The 24,320-nt window shown below is 40.7% G+C and overlaps 2 protein-coding genes across 2 annotated transcripts in view; one reads left to right on the top strand and one right to left on the bottom strand.

The window, feature by feature from the left end:
• Positions 1-259: 259 nt before the first annotated feature.
• Positions 260-3,292, bottom strand: mrpl41 (mitochondrial ribosomal protein L41). The gene is made up of 2 exons (XM_020648254.3): positions 3,186-3,292; positions 260-1,001 (listed from the first exon to the last, which is right to left on the bottom strand). The coding sequence occupies exons 1-2, from the start codon at positions 3,275-3,277 to the stop codon at positions 557-559; spliced, it is 537 nt and encodes a 178-aa protein (XP_020503910.2). The 5' UTR covers positions 3,278-3,292; the 3' UTR covers positions 260-556.
• Positions 3,293-3,629: 337 nt separating this feature from the next.
• Positions 3,630-24,320, top strand: part of pnpla7b (patatin-like phospholipase domain containing 7b) — a 35,758-nt gene continuing 15,067 nt past the window's right edge. The window contains exons 1-23 of the mRNA XM_065963071.1: positions 3,630-3,717; positions 5,205-5,251; positions 5,531-5,605; positions 5,817-5,904; positions 5,991-6,070; positions 7,202-7,296; positions 9,382-9,522; positions 10,143-10,302; positions 10,420-10,500; positions 10,633-10,761; positions 10,866-10,946; positions 13,423-13,543; positions 13,864-13,941; positions 15,825-15,907; positions 17,510-17,659; positions 17,949-18,026; positions 18,533-18,738; positions 18,841-18,972; positions 20,122-20,245; positions 20,360-20,549; positions 21,282-21,431; positions 23,123-23,186; positions 23,453-23,621. Coding sequence (XP_065819143.1) covers positions 5,207-5,251; positions 5,531-5,605; positions 5,817-5,904; positions 5,991-6,070; positions 7,202-7,296; positions 9,382-9,522; positions 10,143-10,302; positions 10,420-10,500; positions 10,633-10,761; positions 10,866-10,946; positions 13,423-13,543; positions 13,864-13,941; positions 15,825-15,907; positions 17,510-17,659; positions 17,949-18,026; positions 18,533-18,738; positions 18,841-18,972; positions 20,122-20,245; positions 20,360-20,549; positions 21,282-21,431; positions 23,123-23,186; positions 23,453-23,621 — 2,520 coding nt within the window. The 5' untranslated portion in view covers positions 3,630-3,717; positions 5,205-5,206. The remainder of the gene's footprint in view (positions 3,718-5,204; positions 5,252-5,530; positions 5,606-5,816; positions 5,905-5,990; positions 6,071-7,201; positions 7,297-9,381; positions 9,523-10,142; positions 10,303-10,419; positions 10,501-10,632; positions 10,762-10,865; positions 10,947-13,422; positions 13,544-13,863; positions 13,942-15,824; positions 15,908-17,509; positions 17,660-17,948; positions 18,027-18,532; positions 18,739-18,840; positions 18,973-20,121; positions 20,246-20,359; positions 20,550-21,281; positions 21,432-23,122; positions 23,187-23,452; positions 23,622-24,320) is intronic.

Raw genomic sequence — 24,320 nt, 5'->3', positions numbered from 1 at the left:
CCACCTCCCCAAAGCTGTAAACCTAGGGAATTTAACTCAAAGTCAATGGGAATAAAGATTGTTTTGTTTATGATTTATGATTAGTGTAACTTGTTGACTTGAACAATAGTGTGTGTGCTCTTCAAGGAGCTCAGTCCATCACTATCATCTTTCACCACACAGCTAGCGTTCTTTCATAGTGCAACAACAAATACTGCACTTGATAAAGTATTGGGGACCAAAATATTATTTCCTGGGAAAGTAATTGTAAGGACGTATGTTTTGTTTCATGCAAGAGGCCTTTTATTCTCCGACAAACATCCCAGAACCCTTAAGTTTTGTAGGCAAAATAGTCTCATGAATAATGATTCACTCAAACGGATCAACACACATTGTTTTGTATGGAATATAGTCCCTAAAGATTTATTGTGCCAGATGATCAAGTAACTGAGAAGTCAACCAAATGTATATTTTAAGCACATCACAAAGTCACATTTGTGGTTTTCCTCAAAGCGTCCCATTAGTTGGTCTCCAGCTTTCAGTGTTTTTGTAAATCCATCGTAACCGAAGTGCACCTTTAACGCACGTAGTTCTTAGGATACAGCTTGAAGAGCTTCCCCTTCTGCGTTGGATTAAATCCATATTTCTCCAGTTGGTCTTTGCTGAAAGTGCCCTCTTCAAAGCTCGCCTTGATCTGAGGGGCTACGACCTCAGCAAACACACTTTGTGCCGTCACTGGGGGCTCTGTTCCTCTCGGTGAGCGATATGACACGTAGGGTTTGAGTTTGAATCCTTCCAAGTGAGGCACCACAAACTCTGGGATCATGGATTGTATGGACAGAAACTTTCTGCTGGAGAGCCTCAGTCCAGTGGGTCTCGCTCCCCTGCCTTTATTATGAGTCCTTGATCCACGCTTGCTGGTGAACTCAGACATCCTGTCCGCTCCTCTCACCAGACCCCTCATCAGCGTAGATAACACACCCATGGTGTCGGAGCGTTTCCCCTTCCTGGACAGAGAAAACCTGTTGAAAGATAGATTTGTTTTTTCATACAAACTCGAGTGATGTCAGCCGTCATTAGACCTTCATTACCACCACTAAATGAACTGTCTGATCTGAGTGACGCTTGCTCTACGTTCAACCATGGAGATGTGCTACGTTCAGGTACGGCAACACCACGAAGACAAACCAAATGCAGAACTACATGAACACAGTTTATTGTCTTTGAGATCGGATTTTAGAAACGAACATTCATCAGCTGCCTTCAGAGCAAAAGTCAATAGCCCCGAGGTCGAAGAGAGGCATCTGACACATACCATGATACACGGAAGTAACACTTTGGGAGCAGCTGCGTCCCGCTGTTATGCCACAGCACCAACTCATATTTTACTCCAGAATCGCCAATCTTTCACCACGATTCATCATATTACATTACTACCAGTGGACTTGCTTTACGACACTTACTGCTGAAAATGTGTACTTCATCTAACTGTCTATTATTTATTTATTCATTGCACTGAAACTGTTTATTTACTCATCCAGTCACTGCACAATAATAACTGTATATACTCTTTCACTGCACCATAACTTCACTTATTTGCACTATATCTCTATATTTATATTTAATTAATCAGTCACTGCAAAATAATAACTGTATATATTCTTTCAGTCACCACAACTGTCTATTTATTTATTATTAATATCATTCATTCACTGAACAGCAATTGCTCTGGCCACTTTTTACATACTTCTCTCTCATATCACCACAAATATATACATTTTTGTTGTTTTTTTTGTAAACGCTGCTGTTTAGGATGGCTGCTAACAAAGTTTCATTGTGTCCTTGTATAAAATGATAATAAAGATTCTATCTATCTATTCATGTCTTTGTTGACGATGTGAGTGAACGTGTTAAATTATTTAATGCTTTATAGTGTCCCTTCTTCATGTAGGCTATATTGAACGTTTAATTGTCTGTTCTGGTCTCTCATTGATGACAGTAAAGCATTTCATACATTCCATTACCGATTAAACAGAAAGCTCGTAGCAGAGTTAATCCCAGCTAACAAGGATAAAAGTATGAGTGGTACGAGTCCCCTTGTCAGCAAGCCACTGGCACTTCATGTACCTCGGCACAACAGCGACACGCCCCTTCCCCCAAAGCGACACGCCCCTTCTCCCAAAGCGACACGCCCCTTCTCCCAAAGCGACACGCCCCTGCTCCCAAAGCGACACGCCCCTTCCCCCAAAGCGACACGCCCCTTCCCCCAAAGCGACACGCCCCTGCTCCCAAAGCGACACGCCCCTTCTCCCAAAGCGACACGCCCCTGCTCCCAAAGCGCCATTTCCATGTGTCAGGTGCCGCCTTTTCATCTCGGCGTCACTCCCAAAAAGTAGTAACTACAACATTCATAGAAATGTAGTGGAGTCGAAAGAACATCATTGATCTTTCAAATGTAGAGGAGTAAACGTGATGTTTACCCTAAAAAAAATTACATGTACTAGTAAGTGAAATACTGACGCTCAAATAAAAACATTGAATGAAACATTACATTTCTTATATTACTGTTTATAACAGTAAGAGTTAGCATAGTTTGTTGTTGTTTCTCACCACTGATGGTTGTTGACATTATTTATCCACCTCTTGATCCTAACAGTGGTTCCCAACCTTTCTTTGACCTCACACATCCAAAACACATACAGCTGTTTGTTTTAAAATGTATTTGTTTTCAATCATATGTTGTTTTGTTTTTACAGTGATGCAAGTTAACATTCATTTTAGACCACAGTTTGGTGTTTTACTATTATGTGGTCACTATATTTTAATACAGTTTTATTTATCAATGAATACCATTTGACCCCATTTGAAAAACAAGCGACCCCGACCACAGACTGTAAATGATAAAGGATGGGAAAGCCTGTCCTAATGTAAGGTTAGTCAAATCAGGAAATCTGCTTTATATTTTAGAATTAAGACAGAAAACACAAATCTGCTGCTTCATGACAGTAAGAGTAACAACTTGACGAGCTAAGCTAGCTGCTAGCTGACACACATCACTGGATAAAGCTGCGCCGTAAAGCTGCGCAGTAACTTTTGACAGTTTTACACTGTAACCACGGATACCGTTTGAATGCTCTTAACACGAAGCTTATAGATTAAACTGGACGGTCCATTAATAAATTGTTATAAAAGTCAACACCTCTCACCTTGAGCACGCTGACTGTCCGGGTACCAGTAGCGTCACACACGTCCGGTTCTCAAAAGAAACGCTTAGTGATTGGCTTACAGGCAACAACATCCACCAATCACAGTGTGAGATACTAACACTGAACTGTCACTGGTTGAGGAGCGTCAAGACAACAGAGTCGCGTACACCACGGACGAGCGATCCTTCAAAATAAAAGCTTGAAACTCACACACGTATGTGCAAATCAAAAATACGTTCTTCAGTCTTTACCCGAACTATGGATATACTTTGTAACGCTCAAAAATAAATATATATATTGTGTTACACCCAAAATACTCTTTATGTTCGTGCAAAACACTTATTTTCTCTCAGTCCGTTAACGGCAATGATTTTATTTTGAAATGAATGACAGGAAATGAAGACTGTTTGTACCAGCGGGTCTTCGCAGCTGCTTCTCTGAGGCATGAAGTCGTACACAAAAAAACTTTGACACAAGGAAGGTACGTGGGGAAAATCCTGTGGTGGATTCAGTCTGTGAGGGCTGACTGAAGGTACACTCGTATGTTTGTGTTTTCTCTGGACTCTTTGTTGACTTGTTCGTCCAGGGGCTTTGTTTGTTTGTTTGTTTGTTTGTTTGTTTGTTTCTTCTTCATGTGTAGCGATCTGCAGAAGAAGCGCAATCCGGTCTATCTTTGAGTATCGGCCGTAACAAAGTTCATGATAATGTTTGTTTATTGTTTTTTTTTTACATAACAAGTTGGATCTCTTCGTACTAACCCACAGGTTTGATTGATGTTAGAGGATATTATCGTGAATAATCAGTTTCATACGAAGCTTTGTTTCATGTGAACTCACGACCAATGTTTGGGTTGTAATTAATTGTGGGTATCACTGCTCTTCAATTTCACAATCCGGCGTATACAAAACACATAAAATGCTCTATTTTTAGATGGAGTTTGGCAGAAAAGACAGATCCAGGCGTAGTCTAAACTAAATAAATGACCTCACACTATGGAAAAGAGGTTTCCCTTTTCTCATTGAACGAGCCTTCAAACATTGAAGTGCATGTTTTGGAGTTCATTGGAGTACAGTGTGAGTGTGTGAGTGCAGCATGGGTGTCTGGTTACAAGCAGCACCGAGCTTGTGACTCCTTCTTCTGGAGCTGGGCTGATCTTTAACCCAGATTTACTCCGGGACTCTGTGTCGTTCAGTTTTTTTGGGGGGTGAATGTATAAACAGTATTGATCCATGGTTCAAAACTGCGAGTCCAGAGCTACTTACACAGACAGATTCAATCATTTAGATTATTAGTATATTAATAAGTAGGGGGGCGGGATTTCTTGCTGTTACTCAAAGACTATTGGCCTAACCAACCGAATACTCTTCTGACTTCTAATAACCCATAAAGAAGATCAAATATGAACTAAGTATTTGTTTCTAATGTGCGTTTTACATTAATATTTTGGAATCAATTGTTTTTTTGTTTTTGTTTTTTTAAAGGTGATTTGGTGATTTGGTGAAATTTGAAACTTGGAGAAGTGAAGCAGTTATATTTAATATTTTCTGAACTGAATACACAAATTGTATTTAAAGAAAAAATGGGTCTGTGGACACTGTTTGGAGCTTAAAAAGCGACCAGGAGAGTTATGGTTTCACTGATGCGGACCACATTTTCCTCTGTTTGTGTAAAGAGTTATGAACATATATCACAGAATCTGTACACTTCTCCAACTTTCACACAAAATAAACACACTGAAAAAAACAAAACTTGAGGCTCCATTAAATGCAGCAGCACACGTTATACAATCTTTTACTTTGCAGATGAAGGTCGGTCTAATTGAGCTCATGTGATAACATCTCATTCTTGAATATTTGTGATTGAAAGAAGAAAACTTTTTGCAACTGTCTGCGGTCTCTCTGAAATCTCTTTCCCAGTTTGAAATCCGCATTTTACTCTTTAGATACTGTTGTTGTGTGATGTTGATCAAAGGTGTCTGTCTTTAATAGCTTTTTCAAATGCTGTAACATTTGAACACAGGCATGGCGGACAAAGATGAAGAGGGGAGCTGCAGTATTTACCCCTCGGTAGGTCATTCCTCAACATTCATCTGACTTCAGTGTTTGAATATGCAGTTCAACGTCCTTGTCTTTGCAAACCAGAAAGGCAAAAAATGATGATGATATTACAGACAAAATTGTTCAAATGTGTGGAATACCTTACAGATATGTTGCACTATGCAATGCGTAAACAGGATTAAAGGGGGGTTGAATGAATTAGTAATACAAGTTTCTCACAGTTCTTTTAAACACAGTCCGGTTGGTTTCACGCCTTTGTTTTGTTTCCACACCCGATGTTTCTTCCAGACCCTGCTTCCACTCGGCAGTGGGATCAAGGACACCATGGAGAAGTTTTTGGCAGAAAGGACCGAAGCCAATATGGTAACCGTTACTGGTTTGACTGGGACTTTGTTTTCACGTTGCTTGTTTGATTTAAATGAATGTTTGGTGGTGCACTGGAGAAGGATGTCATGTGGAAACATGAATGACTTTGGTTTAACACGTGAACAGGTAGAGTACATGAGAGGGGTTTTTGATTATGTCATGGAGTCTTTGATTAACAGATTCATATTCTTTGTGTTTTGTCTTGCAGTGGACAGCCGTGCTGATCGGAGCTGTGTCGATGATTTCTTTCGTTGGAGTCGTTGTGTTCCTTCTTTACAGACGATACAAACTGTCAAGTCAGTGCCCTGCACACTGTCCATTTCATCCATTAAAGCTTCATTCAGATCAAATGTTCTAACAGAGGCCGTGTGCTGTGTTTCAGAGGAGAAGGCCGGGGTTCCCCACTATCGCTTTCGCAAGAGGGATAAGGTGATGTTCTACGGCAGAAAGATCATGAGGAAGGTCAGTAGTACCCTCTTTACATCACACTGAGAGTTTTAATCATAGAGTGGACTCTACTCCCCTCCACTCACTTGTATTGATAAAGAAGCTTTCATATGAACTAGCATGCAGGTCACACCTACACATTCACACACTGATGGTAGAGGCTGCTGTGAAGTGACCATCAGTATTAACTCATCTACACATTCATACCCTGCGCTGACAAAGCAGTGGGAGCACCTTGGGGTTAAGTGTCCAGCTCAAGGACACATAGCTGCAGGAGCTGGGGATCGAACCCCCCGACCTTCGTGTTTAGAGACGACCGACTCTACTACTGATCATCACAGCACTGATCAATCACAGCATTTTAAAAATAAGTTTAAAATCAGTCAAAAGTTGATAAAGACAAAATGTATGCTAGAAAATAAAATAAAACAATTAAATTGATAAAGTGTTCACCAAGACTAATAAATGAGTCATAAATGAAAGGCAGAAAAATAAGATATGTCTTAAAAATACTCTTTAAAGGTAGACACTGGGCTCGTTGTTTTGAAGCGGAGAGGTCCGAGCTTCTCCTACAGCTCACAGTGATGAATCTATCAGCAGTTATAAACCTGAGAGCAGAGTGAATTGTTGCTGTTTTTTTAAATCACCTGAAGCTCAGTTAAAAGGTCAAGTTACTTTTGGTCATGTTCTGTTTTCATACACAAATACTGATTTTTATTTTTTCTTCAGTCAAACAAATCATGTCAGTATTTATTTTTGTTCTAAATTCATTGCAACAAATCACTTTCAATGAAAATAGATATGCAACTTTGGGAGTTTATGTCTTATTATCTAGCAGAAATCTGCTTTTTTATTTTACAGAGAGAATTCAGAATAATGACAGAAAAAGAAACTGATGTGCTTTAGTGGCCTGGGTCTTTTTAAAGGTCATCATGTTTTTTATCTTTCACAGACAGATGAGATTGAGTGATCTGTTGAAGATAACTCTGTCTTGAGTCTCTGTTTCTTGTGGGGCACAAACTCCTTCCATAACTTCAGATTTTGTAATGAAAGTGAAATTGAACTTTCCATATGCGTTAACTCATGTATTGTTTTCTAAAAGTACAAATGTAAATGTCAGCTAAGCAAACTTGTCTTGTTTTGCAGGTCCAGACACTGTCCTCTGCCCCTGCCTCAAATTCAAACTCAGCTTCACGGCAGAGAGTGAGGAAGAGGACCAAAGTCCTCTCTATTGCCCGCAAGTGAGTCATTTCTCTTCGTCAGTGGGTTGAAAAAAGAACATAAGATTTGAGTGTTACAGTACATACCTCAACCTGGAAGCGATTGATTGACAAATCAAATCAGTGGTGTGTGAACGGATTAGTTACTTCTGATGGTCACTTTACATAGAAACCTCTGTCATCAGTGTGTGAATGTGTAGGTGTGACCTGCGGGGTGAAGAGCGCTTTGAGTAATCAGAAGGTTTGCAAAGTGCTAAACAAGCTCAAGTCCAGTTACCATTCATCTTAACTCAAGGTCCATGCAGATAAGCAGGTAAATCAATCATGATATCATGTCGGAGACGGCTCTGGTAAATATTTAATCGACTGAAAAGAACAAATTCTAAAAACAGCTAAAGCTTAGGAAATGTTCCTTTACTTTATAAAGTATCACATTGAAAAACTGCTGAAGTTTAGAGAGATCTTTTGAATAAAGTTTCACCAGATGACTGTTCATCATGAGTCTCCTTCAGGTTTCTGCCTCTTAAAGGAAGTCTTTCCTCTCCACTGTCACTTTGCTAAATGTTGCTATGATGGATTATAGCATTGGGTCTTTTTAGATATTTTAACAAAGAGTAAGGTCTTTTACCTGCTCTTTTGTGTGTCTGCAGATAAGATTTGTTTTGAATTGCCGCTAAACAAATAAAGATTGATTGATAGATAAAGTGCAAAATGTAAACCCTTTAAAAAATCGTAATTTTAAAACAGAATAGATTGAGGTAAAACTTAACATGGTACCTCTTTAGGGATGTGTTTTAAAGCGGTTCAAAACAAAGGTAGGTTCGATTTAATCGATTTTATTTGTTATAGAAACATCTGTGTTAAAGCAGAAGTGTAAACACAACATAAAGCTGTGCTAGACGGTAAACAAAAAGTTGACAACTTACAAGTGCAGTTTTAAAAGCAGTTTAAAGGAACAATCTGTAAGATATCTACTGAGTGAAATGATAAAGTGAACTTACTATCTGATCAGACATTAAGGAAACATGCTCTGTTGAAGTGATGTCTTCTCTGACAACAATGCAGCAGCCAGTATGTCCTCCTTCTAACTTTAGATTCTGCTCCTGAATGCTCTGGATTTGTTTGGACCAGAGAAGATAGGCGGTTTTAAGGCACACCAACGCATATGTTTTGGACACCCCTCAGTTTACCAGATATGAGAGCAGTTATCAGGTCAAACCAACAGGTGTTGCAGTGATGGAAGCAGCAAGAGAAGTGGTTCAGATAGAAGTGAAGTACCCGACCTAAAAAGCCTCTGCATGTTTCTAATAAGCTCCACGAGCAGAAACGTGCTCAAACTAGGATCAATATGATGCTTTTGAAAAATGGAGAGAGGTTAGAACACAGAAAGGTTTACAGACCCATGCAGAGCTGGATAAACACTGAAGCTTCAGTGTCCACCACATGGTGACCTGTGTGAGCATTGACTCTAGAGAGGAGGGGGGGCGGGGGGGAGACAGCTCTCTATAATGTTTTCAATTTTGATTGCAGTACCAATTTTAAACACTAGGGTTACATAATGCTCCTTTAAATATCACAAGTAGACTAAAAATGTCCATGATATAAGTCAAGCATCATCCCTTATCTACACAATTCATACACAGTGAAGGTCAAGTTTATATGTATACATAAGTTTTGTCTTTATATTATAACAAATTATTATTATTATTATAATTATTATAACAAGAGACACACGAGTGTAGAGAACATGAAATCCTCATGAGGCTACCAAGAGAGAGGGAGAGGGAGGACATAAAGATGACTGTGAGTGTTTGTTCCCTGTTGTTTTGTGTTATTAAGTGTTATTAGTATTTATATGTTGAGAATGAATCTGGCTCCAGGTTTCATCAGAGGGGTTTGACATTGATGGTCTTCAAGTTAGAGGCAATGAGGCACGCTTTGTCCTTAAAAAGAGAGACCTGTACCTGCACCCTGACAGTCGTGCATGTATGTGTGTGTGTGGTGTCCGAGGCTATTCATAGTCCTTTCTCTTTTTAGTCCCTCTGTTGTGAATGCTGCTGTTTTACTGTTTAACTGGAAGAATACTAACTCACTATGTTTTGTAAGGATCCTGCGCATCCGGAGAGAACCCCCCACCCTGCAGCCCAAGGAGCCCCCACCCTGTCTTCTGGAGGCTGACCTGACGGAGTTCGACGTGCAGAACTCCCATCTGCCCTCAGAGGTGTTGTACATGCTGAAAAATGTAAGGTAAGAAGAACGACAAGCTTTTTTTCCACAATACTCCCACAGAGACACGGTCACATTTTAAATGCAATCCTACTGAAGAGGAAAAAAAATCAAGAATGAGTTTGGTGTTACCATGGTAGCTCAGACGTTTTCCTTACTGAGACAACATGGAACAATAAGCCCTGTCGGTCCACAGATTGTTGGACTGCTCAGTGAAGAGTTCGACGTGTTGCTCTTCTGAGGGAGTATAGACTGTTTCTAAGGAGACGATTTCACCCATTTGTTTTTGGACGGCTGTTTTGAAGCCTTGAATTTGGCATTTGATCAGTCTCCATCTTCTTCTCTGAGCCAGACGTTTATATAAGCACCGAGCGAAGTAGTCATGTAACATACTGTACGACTTAGTTCACACTATTCAAGAGTGAAACCAGGACACATGAGATACATCTAAACCCTGAGACATCACACACAAACACAAAATAGATTCATTCATCTTACACAAACCACATCCCTCACCCCCTTGCTTTGTCTTTAACATAATACCATTAAACAGACAACGATTGAATAACAAGTATTCAACATATGTTATTTCCATTTTCCATAGTCTAACTGCATCAGATGTTCATGTGTGTTGTATCCAGGGTGCTCGGCCATTTTGAAAAGCCTCTTTTCCTGGAGCTGTGTCGCCACATGCTGCTGGTCCCGCTGCACCAGGGCGAGGCGCTCTTCAGACCGGGCGACACCGACGACAGTATTTACGTGGTTCAAGATGGCCGCCTGGAGCTGTGCATCCACGAGAGTGTAAGACCCCCCGGGACTGACCGCAGCAGATAAATCACAAGAATTCACACTCATGCTTCTGTAAGACTTTTCTTTCTTTTTTTAACTTTGATTGTGTGTTGTTTTTTTTCTCTGCAGGATGGAACAGACGCTGTGGTGAAGGAAGTGTTACCAGGAGACAGTGTTCACAGTTTGCTCAGCATCATGGACATAATAACTGTAAGTCTGCCATGTGATATGAAAACCATCTAAAAGAGAAACTGTCACTGCAGGTAGCATCATAGAGTCTTCACTCCTCATAACATCTCTGTTCCACTTGTCTTCACACATTTTTCTCTCTCTGTGTTTCAGGGCTATCCAGCGCCTTACAAAACTGTCTCTGCAAGAGCTGCCGTTCCCTCCACTGTCCTGCGTCTTCCAGCTGCAGCCTTTCAGTCAGTGTTTGAAAAATATCCTGAAACTCTGGTCCGTGTCATACAGGTAAAGTGTCTTTGATTCACAGAGAGAGCGACAGGCCTGTATGAGACGCAGCTCACGCAGCTTCACTACATGGAAGCAATTCTCTTGTTTTGTCTGTGCTGCAGATAATCATGGTGCGTCTACAGAGAGTGACCTTCCTTGCCTTACACAACTACCTCGGCCTGACCACGGAGCTCTTCAACCCGGTATAGTTTTATACTTTCAAAAATATGTGCCCAAATATTTTTAGTTGGATTACCTCACTTTTTGCTTGTATTTACAGTAACTGCCATTTTTGACCTCACACTTTTTCATACTCTTGTTCTTTTTTTTTAATAGTTTTGCTTCATTTCTTTGTGAACTTGTCATGCAGGATTTCCTCATAGTGGAGGCTTTTCCTAAGAGCATGAGTTCAATGTATCAGTGGAAGACATCGAGACAATGTCCCAATTCTGACAGCTGTACAACAAAGCACATCCAACAGACGTACCAACTCTCTAATATTCAGAAATGACAAATAAAGACATGCAGGATTAAAATCATGACATGTGTAGCAGTGCAGACCCAGGCTTAATGATTGAGAAGAAAACAGAAAACTGTAAGTTAAGACTTCTGATTAGAGGAAAAAATGAAGCCAGGCATCATGCTTCATAGCCTGTCAATTTATTTATTATTTTATTTGAAAAAGGACAGTGTACATTAATCAACATTCAGACGGATGGAAATGGACCCGATTTGGCCGCTAACTTTCATGGGCAGTCCCTTTGCCAGATGTTATTTGGCATCATAGAATTAAATGTAACCCGTTAACATTATGTTCATTAGTAATGGAACTTAACAAGACAAACAAAACAAAGAAAAACAACAACAAACACAGATATATACAAGACAACTTTGGGTAACAAGAACAAATAATCTCCGACATAGGACATGATACAGTTAAAGTTACCAAGAGTAGGTGCAGCATCAGTGTTTCTGGGTAAGATGGATCTGACCTCCTCCGATCAGACATTTCAAGGTTTTACAGCACAACAGCGGAAAGGAAATGGGGGGCCATGTTTGTCTCTTCTGCATAATCATGATATCATGTTTTGCTCACAATCATTGTAAAACCTTTGTGCCGACATTAGCGGTGGCCCATGACATTCTTGTGACCCTAATATCTCAAAAATGACTGAATGCTTTGTCTTTAAATTTAACACACACAGCCTTTTGCACTCAAGGATGAACTGTTTATATTTTAGCAGTGAAAGAAGAAAGTCTCTGTTCTGTGACACCTCAGCAAAGTGTGGAGGGACTTCATGTAAATGACATCTGGTTTATGAGTTTTATTATCCATCAGAGTTAACAACCCCACCATGACTGGATTAGTGGATTATCTCCCCTCACGCTCCCCCTCGTGTTGTCTCCAGACTACTGACTGTCACATGATGATATGTCACATGAACAGACTTTCTATTGTTGTCCCTCCTGTAACTGATGGCGTTGCACCCTCTCCTGGTTTAATGTAGTCCTTCTTTATTTAAGAATTATTTTGAGGTTTTTGCCTTCATTTGATTGGACACTGGATGGAGTAGGAAATCGGGTGGGAGAGAGTGGGAATGACAGACGGACTTCAACCCAGGCTGCCCATTTGGATATGGGGCGTCACCTTACCGTTAGTCCATTAGCGCCCCTTAATGTAGTCCTACTCGTACTGTTGTGTTGTTTTAAGGGTTCTGCGTCTTCCAAATATGTTGATGTACAAGTACATCCCAGCTACACCGTCATTATGCCCCGTCTAGGGGAAGCCAAGACACAATATGAACAAAGGCCCAAATCTATCACTTCCCAAGCAGCCATGGAGAACAGGTTAACTCCTTTCAACCAGAACGTTTTTTATTTTTGATATAAACATAAATAACATACAGGGATATAACAGTGCCAATTTGAATAACTAAGGATAAGGGTGAATCTGTGTCCAAACACAACAAACAAAACGGAGGCTACATGGTGAAGCGAACTAACCTGATAGATCAAGGAAAAGCAAAAAGAAGCTTACCTCCCCAACTAAACAAAAACATGAGAAAATAAGGTTAAAGTAGTTAGTGACTCACCCCCCTTCCAACACAAAACGAGCTCAGAACAGATTAACAAAGGAAACGTGGTGTGGCCTGTTGGAAGGTGAAAGACGGGGTTCCCCCTGCACCGCGGCGATGTCATCTTCCTGATCTTAATAGTGTGGAAGAACTCTCTGCAGCCTATCATTAGCAGGAGCAGGAAGAAAAAAATTATGACAAATGTTTAGACAAAAGAATCCACCTTTCATGACAGCCCCATAAAATACCATTTTATCTCTGACAATTAAAGATCAGGAAATGATTTTTATTTTTTTACTTTTCTAACCAAAAGTCAGTCATTAAGTCATCTTCCTGATCTTAATAGTGGGGAAGGCCTCTCTGCAGCCTGCCGTTAGTGGGAGCAGGAAGTTGATGGACCAATCGGCTACTGGGGCTGGCACACCTATTTAAGATACAGGAAGAACACACACACAACAAACACAGCCAATAAAAAGAAGATACATATCATGAAACACCATCATTCTGTGGATGTAATCTTTAAGTCAGCTGGTTGGCTGAGGTATAAGACCGTTTAGCAGTAATTACAGTTTAAAAAAAATATTTCTTCTTGTATGTTTTGCAGGAGAGCCAAGCCATCTCACTGGTGTCGGTGGCCCATGTTCTGGGTGATGGTCATCCACACAGAGGCCTCCGTAGGCAGCCTTCCCACTCTGATGATCAGGGCTCTGAGAAATCAGACACAGGTCAGACACAACAGCCGTGTGTGTGTGTGTGTGTGTGTGTGTGTGTGTGTGTGTGTGTGTGTGTGTGTGTGTGTGTGTGTGTGTGTGTGTGTGTGTGTGTGTGTGTGTGTGTGTGTGTGTGTGTGTGTGTGTGTGTGTGTGTGTGTGTGTGTGTGTGTGTGTGTGTGTGTGTGTGTGTGTGTGTGTGTGTGTGTGTGTGTGTGTGTGTGTGTGTGTGTGTGTGTGTGTGTGTGTGTGTGTGTGTGTGTGTGTGTGTGTGTGTGTGTGTGTGTGTGTCGTTTGTCTAAAGCTGTCTGTTATCTTCTTTCTCTGTGTCCCAGAAAAGTCCGGCCTCTCTGAAGTGCCCACATCCAAGTACACAAAGTCTCGCTCCCTCTCCACCCCAATGGCTGTGACAGGTATAAACACACAGAGTGTCAACCTGGATATGTTTATCATTATATTCAGAGTGCCTCGTTTGTGTACAGAGTATGAAACAGATTTAGGGCCTGACAAGGAGAGGAAACATATTTTTGTTGGTTAAGAGAACAAAGACCAAATAAAGAGATAAAGTGGAGCTTCAGTATCAGTGCAAGCTATAAGAAACATTCATCTCAAAGGGATTCAAACTGTGGCGATGTTGGACTCTCTTGGGGCCAAAGGCAAAACATCCACAGGGGGCCCCTCTAAAGCAAACTGACACAAACACATTTTTTTAGGGGAAGTTTTGTTATTTAAATGTCTTTCGTCCATATTCAGGGCTAGACAAGTATCATTCAGTAATTAACTATTATATTAGTGAGTGCTGTCACATGGGGCCCCTTTAGGGAGGTTTCCTACTGTCATTGCAAAATTGGCAAATTTTTAGCTACTGCTATGGTTTAAAGTTTATCAGCCCCTTGGGGCCCCGAGCAGTTGCCTGTTGACAAACAGCGTCTCTCAGAATTAAGAAACAAGACTAAAGATGACATTTGGAGAGATAAAAAAATGGGATTTTCAGTATAAGAGGCAGGTATAAAAAAGGAGGAAGGTTTTTATTTCAGAACAAAACTTAAATAAACATCCATCTCTGATTTTTGTTCTCTTTACCCACTCACTATTCTCTGATACTCAGTTTAGTATTTTAAGTCAACTCTCCTAGCATGTCACTGCTTTGAAGCCCTGTATCTGTTGAGTTAAAATACAAAACATAAAAACTTTACTTCAGTTACACTGATTTAAGAGTGTTATTGCATGTGATAAATCAAATGCTATGATTTATTATTAAACCATAATACCTCTAATACTCCCTACTGGAACCAGTGTAACTCATACACGTCTTTATGCTAACTCGGTGCACTAGTGCTACAGTATATATCAAACCAGCACTCTAAGGTTTCATGCTCCAGAGCAAATGTGCAATTTACATCAGTACCTCATAATCATGAGCATTACTCCAGCGCTTATTCACATTAATACTCTGACAGTTTACATCCCGTAGCAGCACTGTATGCACTTTAACCCTGAAGGTCACTTAACCCTGGTTTGTTTTGAACAACATACACGGCCATTTTGAATGCTCTTATAAATGTGTCTCTGTCAACTACTGTACAGTTCATGTTGTTGTTTGGTCTTCACTCGTTGCTTGTCGTTGTGGTTTTATGTAAATTTGCATACATGAGTACAACCAACCTGCCAAAAGGACTACAGATGGAAACTTAGCCTATTGCTACAATCTGGCATGTGTTGTATGTTTATGAATGTGCTCGGTCCCTATTTAAAGGTCCCACACTCAGCTGTGCAAAAAACTGTGCAAGTTGCATGCTCATCAAAAGTTTACTAGCTACTAGCAAGAAAAAGCTAATTTAGATATCTCAAGATATCCCAGGTACTATTTCTAAAATTTCTACCTGAGCATGCATATATTGTTCTCTTCTTACCTGTACAAATTTGAGTTTTCTACTTCAGAATACATATTTCTTAGCTTTGCAATATAAGTATTTGTACACATACTTTGTCCCTCTTCTTCTACTTGAATGTGAGTTGTTTGTTTCTGATGGATGCCTGTACTGTCTGTGCACTTTAAGGTAAATCATTTTATTGTAGCGTTGTATAATGACAATAATGGCTTTCTATTTTATTGTTAATCCAAGTAAAAAAAACAATCAGTTTTTAGTGGTCCTGCTGTTTAGTCAGCAGCTGTGGCAGGTCTACGTAATGTAACACTGCAGCCACTAATACACAGCACCTCATCCAGATGCTCCATCCTCTGCTAAGCCTTACTAATGAACGTTATGATGACTGTCTACTTTGTGTCATGCAGGTAATGTGTCAGATGACCTCAACAGAGTGTATGAAAGGGCTCGGGTAGCCAAAGAGGAAACGGTGTCACAAAGTCCTGTGAAGGTCAGTGGAAAACAATTTTCTGTCTCCCACGTGATGTCCGTCTGAGTCCAGGTTTCAAACATCTAGGTCCAGTTTCTCAAAGGTCCTTTTTGACTGATCTCTCTGCCCAGTTTTCTCTTAGTGTAGTTTTATAAGTTTGACAGTTCAGATCAAATACAGAAAATAATCCTGACTCCAAGTCCATATAAAGAAAGGTAAAAAAGTATGTTGGATAACTTTCAAGAATTTTAGCAGGGAGCTCTGAAAGACCAACACATGGATCAAGACTTTTATTCCTCTACTGATACTAAAAACTCAAGTGGAAGACGACATGATCAATCAGTCAATCATTATTTGTATAGCGTACTTTCACAACAAGTGTCATCTCAAGATGCTTCAGGATTTTTCCTTTGTATTCCTCTCGTTCCTGTTGTGCACACTTACTTTGTCGCTGAGGTAGAAGTCGGAGCAGGCCATGCATGAATGAGGACGGCGGTGGTTGTGGGGACGACACAGTCCGATGGAGGTGGCCGGGCGTCTTGAGTCTTTCCATCCTCTTTGCGTCCGACATTTGGATTACAACCTTTTAAACAGTTTTGCCATAAAAAAGGGGACTTGGAAATGATTATTGCAAACATTTCAGAACATCCTAACTGTTTTTTCTTAGTTGAAAAATACTTAAATTACAGAGAAGATTCAAGAGAAAGATTTATTTGAAGATGTTGCTGGTGGAACAAAAACATTTTCACCTGTTTGTGATTCATCCACACAGAGGGGAAGACAAATAGACCAGACTTATTTCTTGGGCCTCTGCACACCAGGTGCGTGTCCAGACTATATTGACTTTTAGGTGGCCCAGCTGGGGCACTGACTAATGCAGGGGTGGCCTGAAGTGTGATGTGCACACACATACACACAAATTAATATACATTATTTACCCTTTCTAACTTCACCAATCAGATGTTATTTTATGTCACGAAATAATGGCAACATTAGCTTCATTTTTAATGGGGTAGTAGCAGAGAGAACTCCCATGATTCCCCTCCAGCCTCAACGTCACCTTTTGTTATTGAATTGATTGAGAGCCCCCTGGTGGTGGAATCTACTTACTGTGCCTTTAAGGTACATAAAATGTATGCAAACTCCTGCGCAGTCTACCTTGTAATGTTTTGGTGCTGACACATTGCCAGTTAGTTGATTGCAAATTAGACAGAGTGCATTACTTTCCTAATAACCTGCTTTATGAAATAAATGTGCAAAGTTGTTATTTGCAATTTAAAGTGCAAACAAAAGAAAATATGCTACATTGATATGTAAAAAAAACTATGAGCAGCCTTTGCCAAAATTTGACCTAATAGTTGGTTTAAACATTAGTCCCACCTCTGACAGGGCAAATAGCCAATGACAGTTCAGGATTTTTGGGGTGGCCAATCAGATTTCTAGGGGGGCCATGCCACCCCTGGCCCTCTGAACACGCTCCTGCTGCCAAATATTTGCAGATTCAGTCGATCATTTTTGGCATAAAGAGGCGACTGCTGCTCAACACGAGTGTGTAGCTTGTGGTTTAGGGTTGTTCTAAAAGTCATCATCACTCTGTTTTTCTTTCTGTCTTTGTCTCCTCAGTCTATATTAAAGAAGAGTGTCACGATGCTGCACACTCCATCTGCTGTTTATCACTACAGTGAAGCTGGAGGAGGAAACGTCAACCATAATAAAGTCAATGCAATTTTCCAAGCAGCTAAAAAGGATCTGCTGCAAGTCATCCCCTTACAGGTAGCATACCAACTACATCTTTTTTTTTTTTATTTAAAATATTTAATCCTAAACCTTGTCTTACATGTGGAGAAATTAAGTAATATTGTTTCAGGGTTTTCCCACAGTTTAGAAAGAAATGTCCTCGAGCCCAAACATTGAAATCTAAACGTAACAGATGGTAAAAGTCTGACATGTATTGATTTGGCAATAGTTTGTCATCATGAATCTACTGTATATTTTGTAAAGTGGTTATGACCAGATACTTCAGCCGGAGTTGGTTCCTTTAAATGTCATGTCATGTCAATAGAACCCCAGCCTGCTGGAGGGGAGGGTGAATCTGCGACAGGTCAAAGCCGGCACTGCTGTAGGCAACCAGGGAGACCAGGTCAGTTTGTAACACTTCTCTCTCTTTGTTATTAAGGCGCTAGATGACTGTGTATGTTTTTGTTTTTGTTTTTTTTTACAAACTGTGACTCATCAAGGTCATTTTCTAATTCCAATAAATTACATGTTTCTTATTTATTTTTTATTAATGTCTTGGAAAGTAATCCATATTCATTATTTTGGATTTACCGGTAACTGTTTTTGTGCCACAACCGTGCTTCAGGGGGAGGCAAGATGAAGGAAGAAGCATCTAGAAAAATATATTTAAAGGAGAAATCTGTAAGATATTTACTGAATTAAATGATAAAGTGACCTTACTATATGATCAGACATTAAGGAAACATGCTGAAGTGTTGTTGAAGTGCTGGCTTCTCTGACAACAATGCAGCAGCCAGTATGTCCGCCTTCTAACTTTAGATTCTGTACTTATGGTACATTCTGTACTTATGGTCTTCTGTATGTTTGCATTATTGTGCTTCTGTTTATGTGCGTATGTACATTTCACAGGATGTGAGCATTGCGTTCGTCATCTCGGGGTTACTCCACGTCTACCAGCGTATGATCGACCGTGAGGAGGACACCCTGCTGTTTGTCACCCACCCGGGGGAGATGGTGGGTCACCTGGCTGTTCTCACGGGAGAGCCCCTGATTTTCAGTGTCCGCGCTCAGAGAGACTGCACCTTCCTCTCCATATCTAAGGCTCACTTCTACGAGTAAGATCACACACCAAACAGTCAGTCATTTCTTTCCAAGTGGGTTCCTCCCTGCATATGACGAGGATGCACACAGATCTGTGTTTTTTTTTCATTTTGCAGGATAATGCGCGAGGAGCCCAGGGTGGTGTTGAACGTAGCTCACACTGTGGTGAGGAGGGTTTCACCATTCGTCAGGCAGATTGACTTTGCTCTGGACTGGATGGCTGTGGAGGCTGGACGGGCGGTCTACAGGTATCTGATGGACTTTCTGGTGAAACACGTAAATCATCGTTTCTTTAGCTTCCTCTCATGACTTACGTCTTGTGAGCCTCCTTCATTAACGACATGAAAGAACTGAACTGAGCTTGTTATTGTGCATGAAAACAATTATTATTACACACATATTGGTTCATATGGTAAAGTGGTGTGGTAAAAACTTCCTGGCAAGAACATCCCATTTGAATTGTACAAAAGTCAACAACATATCCAGGAGGGTAGCAACATACTCGACTGTCATCACACTTTAATGAATACCACATGTGATTAGCTCTAAATGCGGTAAAGGCAGAATGTGTGACATTTTACAGATAAATATGTGTAAATGTCTCTGAGTCATGACTGTCTACAATGAGGGAGAAGCTTGAGTCCTGCCAGTTGTACTGTTGTCAGAGCCGTGCTTACATCATGTTTACATTGACAGGACGGCCTTGAGTAAAAAAGCTGTTTTAGTCAAGAACTAGAGAAAAGAAGAAGAACATAATCACTGCTTATTTTTATGTCAAGTCAGTGTGTTTAGATCATGGTCATTCTGTTTCAATTTATGTGCAATATGAAGCTACGAGCTAACCAAAGAGTGCCAACACTAGCCCGCTAACATAACAATGCAGGACACAGGGAATTGCAGCTCGAGCAAAGGACAATTTTCTCCGCCGCTTGCGCTTAATAGTGCTTAATCATGGTGCGTTCTGATTCATAACTCCCTCTTGCAAGTCGATGGGAGAGGGGTTGGAGGTGTGCCGCTGTAGGAGAGCAGAGGCTTCAGAATAGTGGAGGTGTCTCCATACAGCAGTTTGTTTTGGTTTCATGCTGGTGATCAAGGGCAACATCCACTGGATCAAAAAGTCGCACATTCTTCCTTTAAGCAACAACAAACATGAAAAAACGTAAGAAAACACGTGGCCCAGGGTTCATGTTGTGGTGAAAAACTTGTACAAGCATAAACAACAAAAAATAGAGGATGATTATCACGGGAAAAGAGACTGATAACAGAGCATATAGTGCAGGAACAAAACAACTTTTAAATGTTAATCCATAGAAATATATATATATTTTTTAATGGAATAACTTTTAATGTTTGTTTTAACGTCATGTTGGATTTTGTACTGTTCTGAATGTTCGTAGACAGGGAGACAAGTCCGACAGCACCTTCATTGTCCTCAGTGGCCGTCTGCGTTCTGTCATTGCAAAGGATGATGGGAAGAAGGAGCTGGCTGGAGAGTATGGCCGTGGGGATCTTATCGGTGTTGTAAGTTAGCCAGAAACTCTTTTAAAACTTTATAATAAAAAACAATAATAATAATACAATTTAAAAGACCCACATTGACATTGACAGACACCTGCTTTGTTTTGATTTTTTCAGGTTGAAGCCCTGACCCATATGAACCGAGCCACCACAGTCCACGCTGTCAGGGACTCGGAGCTGGCCAAGCTTCCTGAAGGAGCTCTGAACTCCATCAAGAGGAGGTACCCTCAGGTTGTTACCAGGCTCATTCATCTGCTCGGACAGAAGATCCTGGGAAACATGCAGCAGGTCAATGGACCTCTGGCTGGTAACCAAAATCTCTTTTCTGTATCTTTGTCAATTTATGTATCCACCATTACCAGTCACTTCTCCCTGATCAGGACTGGGGCTTCAAAGATGCAAATACTTCTTAAAGGAGTTGTTAATCAGTAGGATCTGACATGCAAATATTAAAAATGTAATTAGAGGGAGTTCAATAAGTTCGCTGAATCATACAGTGATTGTTCTTAATTGAAATGCTAATATCCACAATGGACATGTGCTGAAAGAAAGGTGTACAGAAATGATTTCTGACTCACAGACTCACAGACAACTTGTACTCACAGATGTGCACTCTTTCAGATGGAGCAGAAATAAAGAACAGTAAAAAATAACAGCTCTGCTTCACACATCTTACAATCAACTCTCTTAAAGGGCCAGCACACTTCACAGCCAGCTGACACTTTGACAACTTAAAGGGACGGCACAAATACAAATTATACATTAAGGTTCACTTTTATTGTCCCCTTGGTAAACTTTGTCATATACCTGTCATCACAGTAGAACTTATGAAAATAATCATTTCAAAAAGTAAAAAAAAAAGCAGCACATGGTAAACCTGATCAAACATTAAACATTACACATGGTGCACATGTTCCAAGATCAGGCAAAGAAAGACTATATACCGTACATGTAGTTTACAGCATTTTATGTATAAACATGTAAAAACTGTTCTTTATCTTTTATATCTAATGAGAAAAAAACTCTCCTCTGCCTGCAGCTCGTAGTCTGGGTCTCCACACCCCTACCAGTAAGTGGGATGCTGGGAATCCAGCCTCCAACCTGTCCACTGTGGCCATCCTGCCAGTGTCTGAGGATGTTCCCCTCACTGCCTTCACTCTGGAGCTGCAGCACGCGCTCAGTGGAATTGGTACGAACACACGCACACACTGTGCCGACTGTCCTTTAAAATGTTACATGAAGTATCATGATTTCCAAGCCCTATTCAAACTGTCAAGCTCCTGCTGTGCAACGCTGAAACACAACGTGAATTCACAGACTGGCACACCAATTATAAACTGTCTCAGAATCTATATAAATGTACAAAGACTTGATGACGGCTGAGCTTAGTTACGGCACTTTTCCATACTCATTGATCGTTCCAGTGTAAGCTGCAGGGATCCGTCGCGACTGCTGATTTTCTTCTTTTCTTTTTTTTTTTTACACAAACCAATGTGCACAAAATGGATCACTGCTTAGGTTTGATGTTTCATCCTCCTATCAGAACTTTTTGTGTGTGTGCAGAACATTCAGCTCAGGGAAAACAGAGCAAACACATGGATCATTAACCACCCTGTTGTACATGTTGTGTTAGGGCGAGCGCAGTGCCTTTTTAATTCCATGTGGATCACATGTGTTTACTGCTGACAACCTTTCACACATTCTGCAAACCAGAGAAAATGTTCCTTAAAGCTTTTTTATTTAGTTTCAGGGAAACATGTTGTTCAGCACAAAAATCCATAACAGTGCACACACTGTTTTCAAGCTGACCATCGGGCGCTTTACAGTTCCAGTTTCCTCCGGCTGCTTGAAACGTTACACATATTCATGCCTAAATTGTACTCTGCATGTTTGAACACTTCACCTGAAGGCAGCCGGCACACAGTGTAATACATTAAAGAGAGTCATTTAGAACAACTAATGCACTCTTACCATGATCAGAAATAGATCTGTACATCAAACATAACACAGAAATCAAGAGAAGTATGTTGTACAAAAAAAGCTGATTTTGGGGTTGGTGCGCATGTCCCATGTACGGAGGCTGTGGTCCTACAAGTGGGCGCCCCCGGGTTCGAGGCCGATCCGTGGCTCCTTCCCCTGCATGTCGTTCCCCACACTCTCTCTCTCTCTCTCCCTGATTTCTGACTCTATCCACTTTCCTATCTCTAAAATAAAGGCATGAAAAGCCCCAAAATAAACCTTAAAAAAAAAGAAATCACAGTCACATAAAATCACAAGAAATGCAGCAAGTTTATTGAGCAAGTTTGATTTTCCTGATGAGATCCAAGTGCTGCGTTGCTTTTTTATGGGCATACCTTCATACCTTTTGTTTGCTGTAGAACTTAAGTGCTAACAAAAAAGATTCCTAAATACCTAAACTTACACTACTTTGTCATAACCTGGCTCAAGGGCCATAACAGATATGGGAAGGACACGAGTAAACTGCAAATAATAATGAATTATTGTTAGAAAGTACAGACTACTGTCTATCAGTAAAGTCTGTAGTGTTAATGTGGACGTGTGGCATAAATGAAGTGTGGGATGTTGTGAAGCAAAATATAACAAAAATGTTCAAAAGATGGGATGAGAGAGAGAGCCAGAGCCACTCTGGGGTCAGGCTTTTATGAGGGCATCAGACCCTGGTGCTCTGAACCCCTGGGTGCTCGCTGATTCCTCTCTAGAAACAAGGGAGACATATAAGTAGAAGCATGACGGCTAAAAGCAGTGACCTTCAACATCCTGATCATAAATGAATACAGGTGAAGAATGTACCACACTGCACTTGACTTTATTTTTTTGTCATATTTTGATGTCTCGTTTGATTTGTCCTGCTTTCTGAAGGCCCCACGCTCCTCCTGACCAGTGACTCCATCAAACAGCGACTCGGCTCTGCTGCTCTGGACAGGTAGAAGTTAGATTTAGTGATTTAACCATCTTAAATACGTAAGAAAGAAATCACAGTGAGATTGTTTGAAGTCCTATGAGGCTTTGTTTTGTCTTTTTTGAAAATGAGACAATTGATCAATCATCACCAAAAACACAGCTGTCATTAAAATCCAGCTCCTTCATAATCCTGCTTTGCAAAATACCTGATTTGGTGACAGGCTGTTTAAATGAATAGGCTGTTTACAGGTGACACAGCTGATACTTGTGTCTCATAATCTTTGAAAGTGTCCACGAGTACCGTCTGTCCAGTTGGCTCGGGCAGCAGGAGGACATCCATCGCATCGTCCTCTACCAGTCTGACTCCAGCCTCACACCCTGGACCCAGCGCTGCATCCGCCAGGCAGACTGCATCATCATCGTGGGACTGGGGGAGCAGGAGCCCACAGTGGGTGAGGTCAGTGTAAACAGACTCAAACCGGGTCAGCGGCTGAAAGATTCCTTTAGCACACAGGAAGTTTGACAAGCAGGTCATAAGAGTTCAAAAATGATATCACATATCTGATCCAAGAATACTTTATCGCTTAATTATCGAGTAAGTATGGGTGGATGAAGCTGCTCTTAATAACTTTTTGATCAGGAGCTTTTAGTGCCTCTAAGCAGGGATGAATAATATCTGGCAGAGTGTATCAGACTGTTTGCTCTGTTATCAAGATGAGAGAGTCCTGTTGTGTGCAGTTTGTTAAGTTGTTGTATTTTCTGTAGACAAATGTCGCATCCATATGGAAGAGAACCATGAAGACTATTAGTAGCTAGATAAGATTAGTTAATGTGTATTAAAGGTGATACTCTGTAAGGAATTTTGACCAGCTACTTAAAGGTAGGGGTGGTCATTTTATCCAGCATACACTTTAACACATTTGTTAAAACGATCTTTACACCACAGCAGGAATCAATAAATAATCTTATCTGAAAAGTGTCTGAAAAGATGCGTCCTCTGTAGCTGCTGTAAATCTGTAAAAACGTCTTCTACCAATCTTTTGCCGTGACGTCAGGATGGGAAGTACCAATCAAATGCCTCCCTGGCTCTCTGTGCGTACTCGACCCTCGCGCTTCACCGCCACTGGAGGTATTCCACGTCAGAGGATGGCAGAGA

This window comes from Labrus bergylta, chromosome 2 (genome assembly GCF_963930695.1).
Source record: "Labrus bergylta chromosome 2, fLabBer1.1, whole genome shotgun sequence".
NCBI classification, from domain to species: domain Eukaryota; kingdom Metazoa; phylum Chordata; class Actinopteri; order Labriformes; family Labridae; genus Labrus; species Labrus bergylta.
This window is presented reverse-complemented; position numbering and strand designations above follow the sequence as displayed.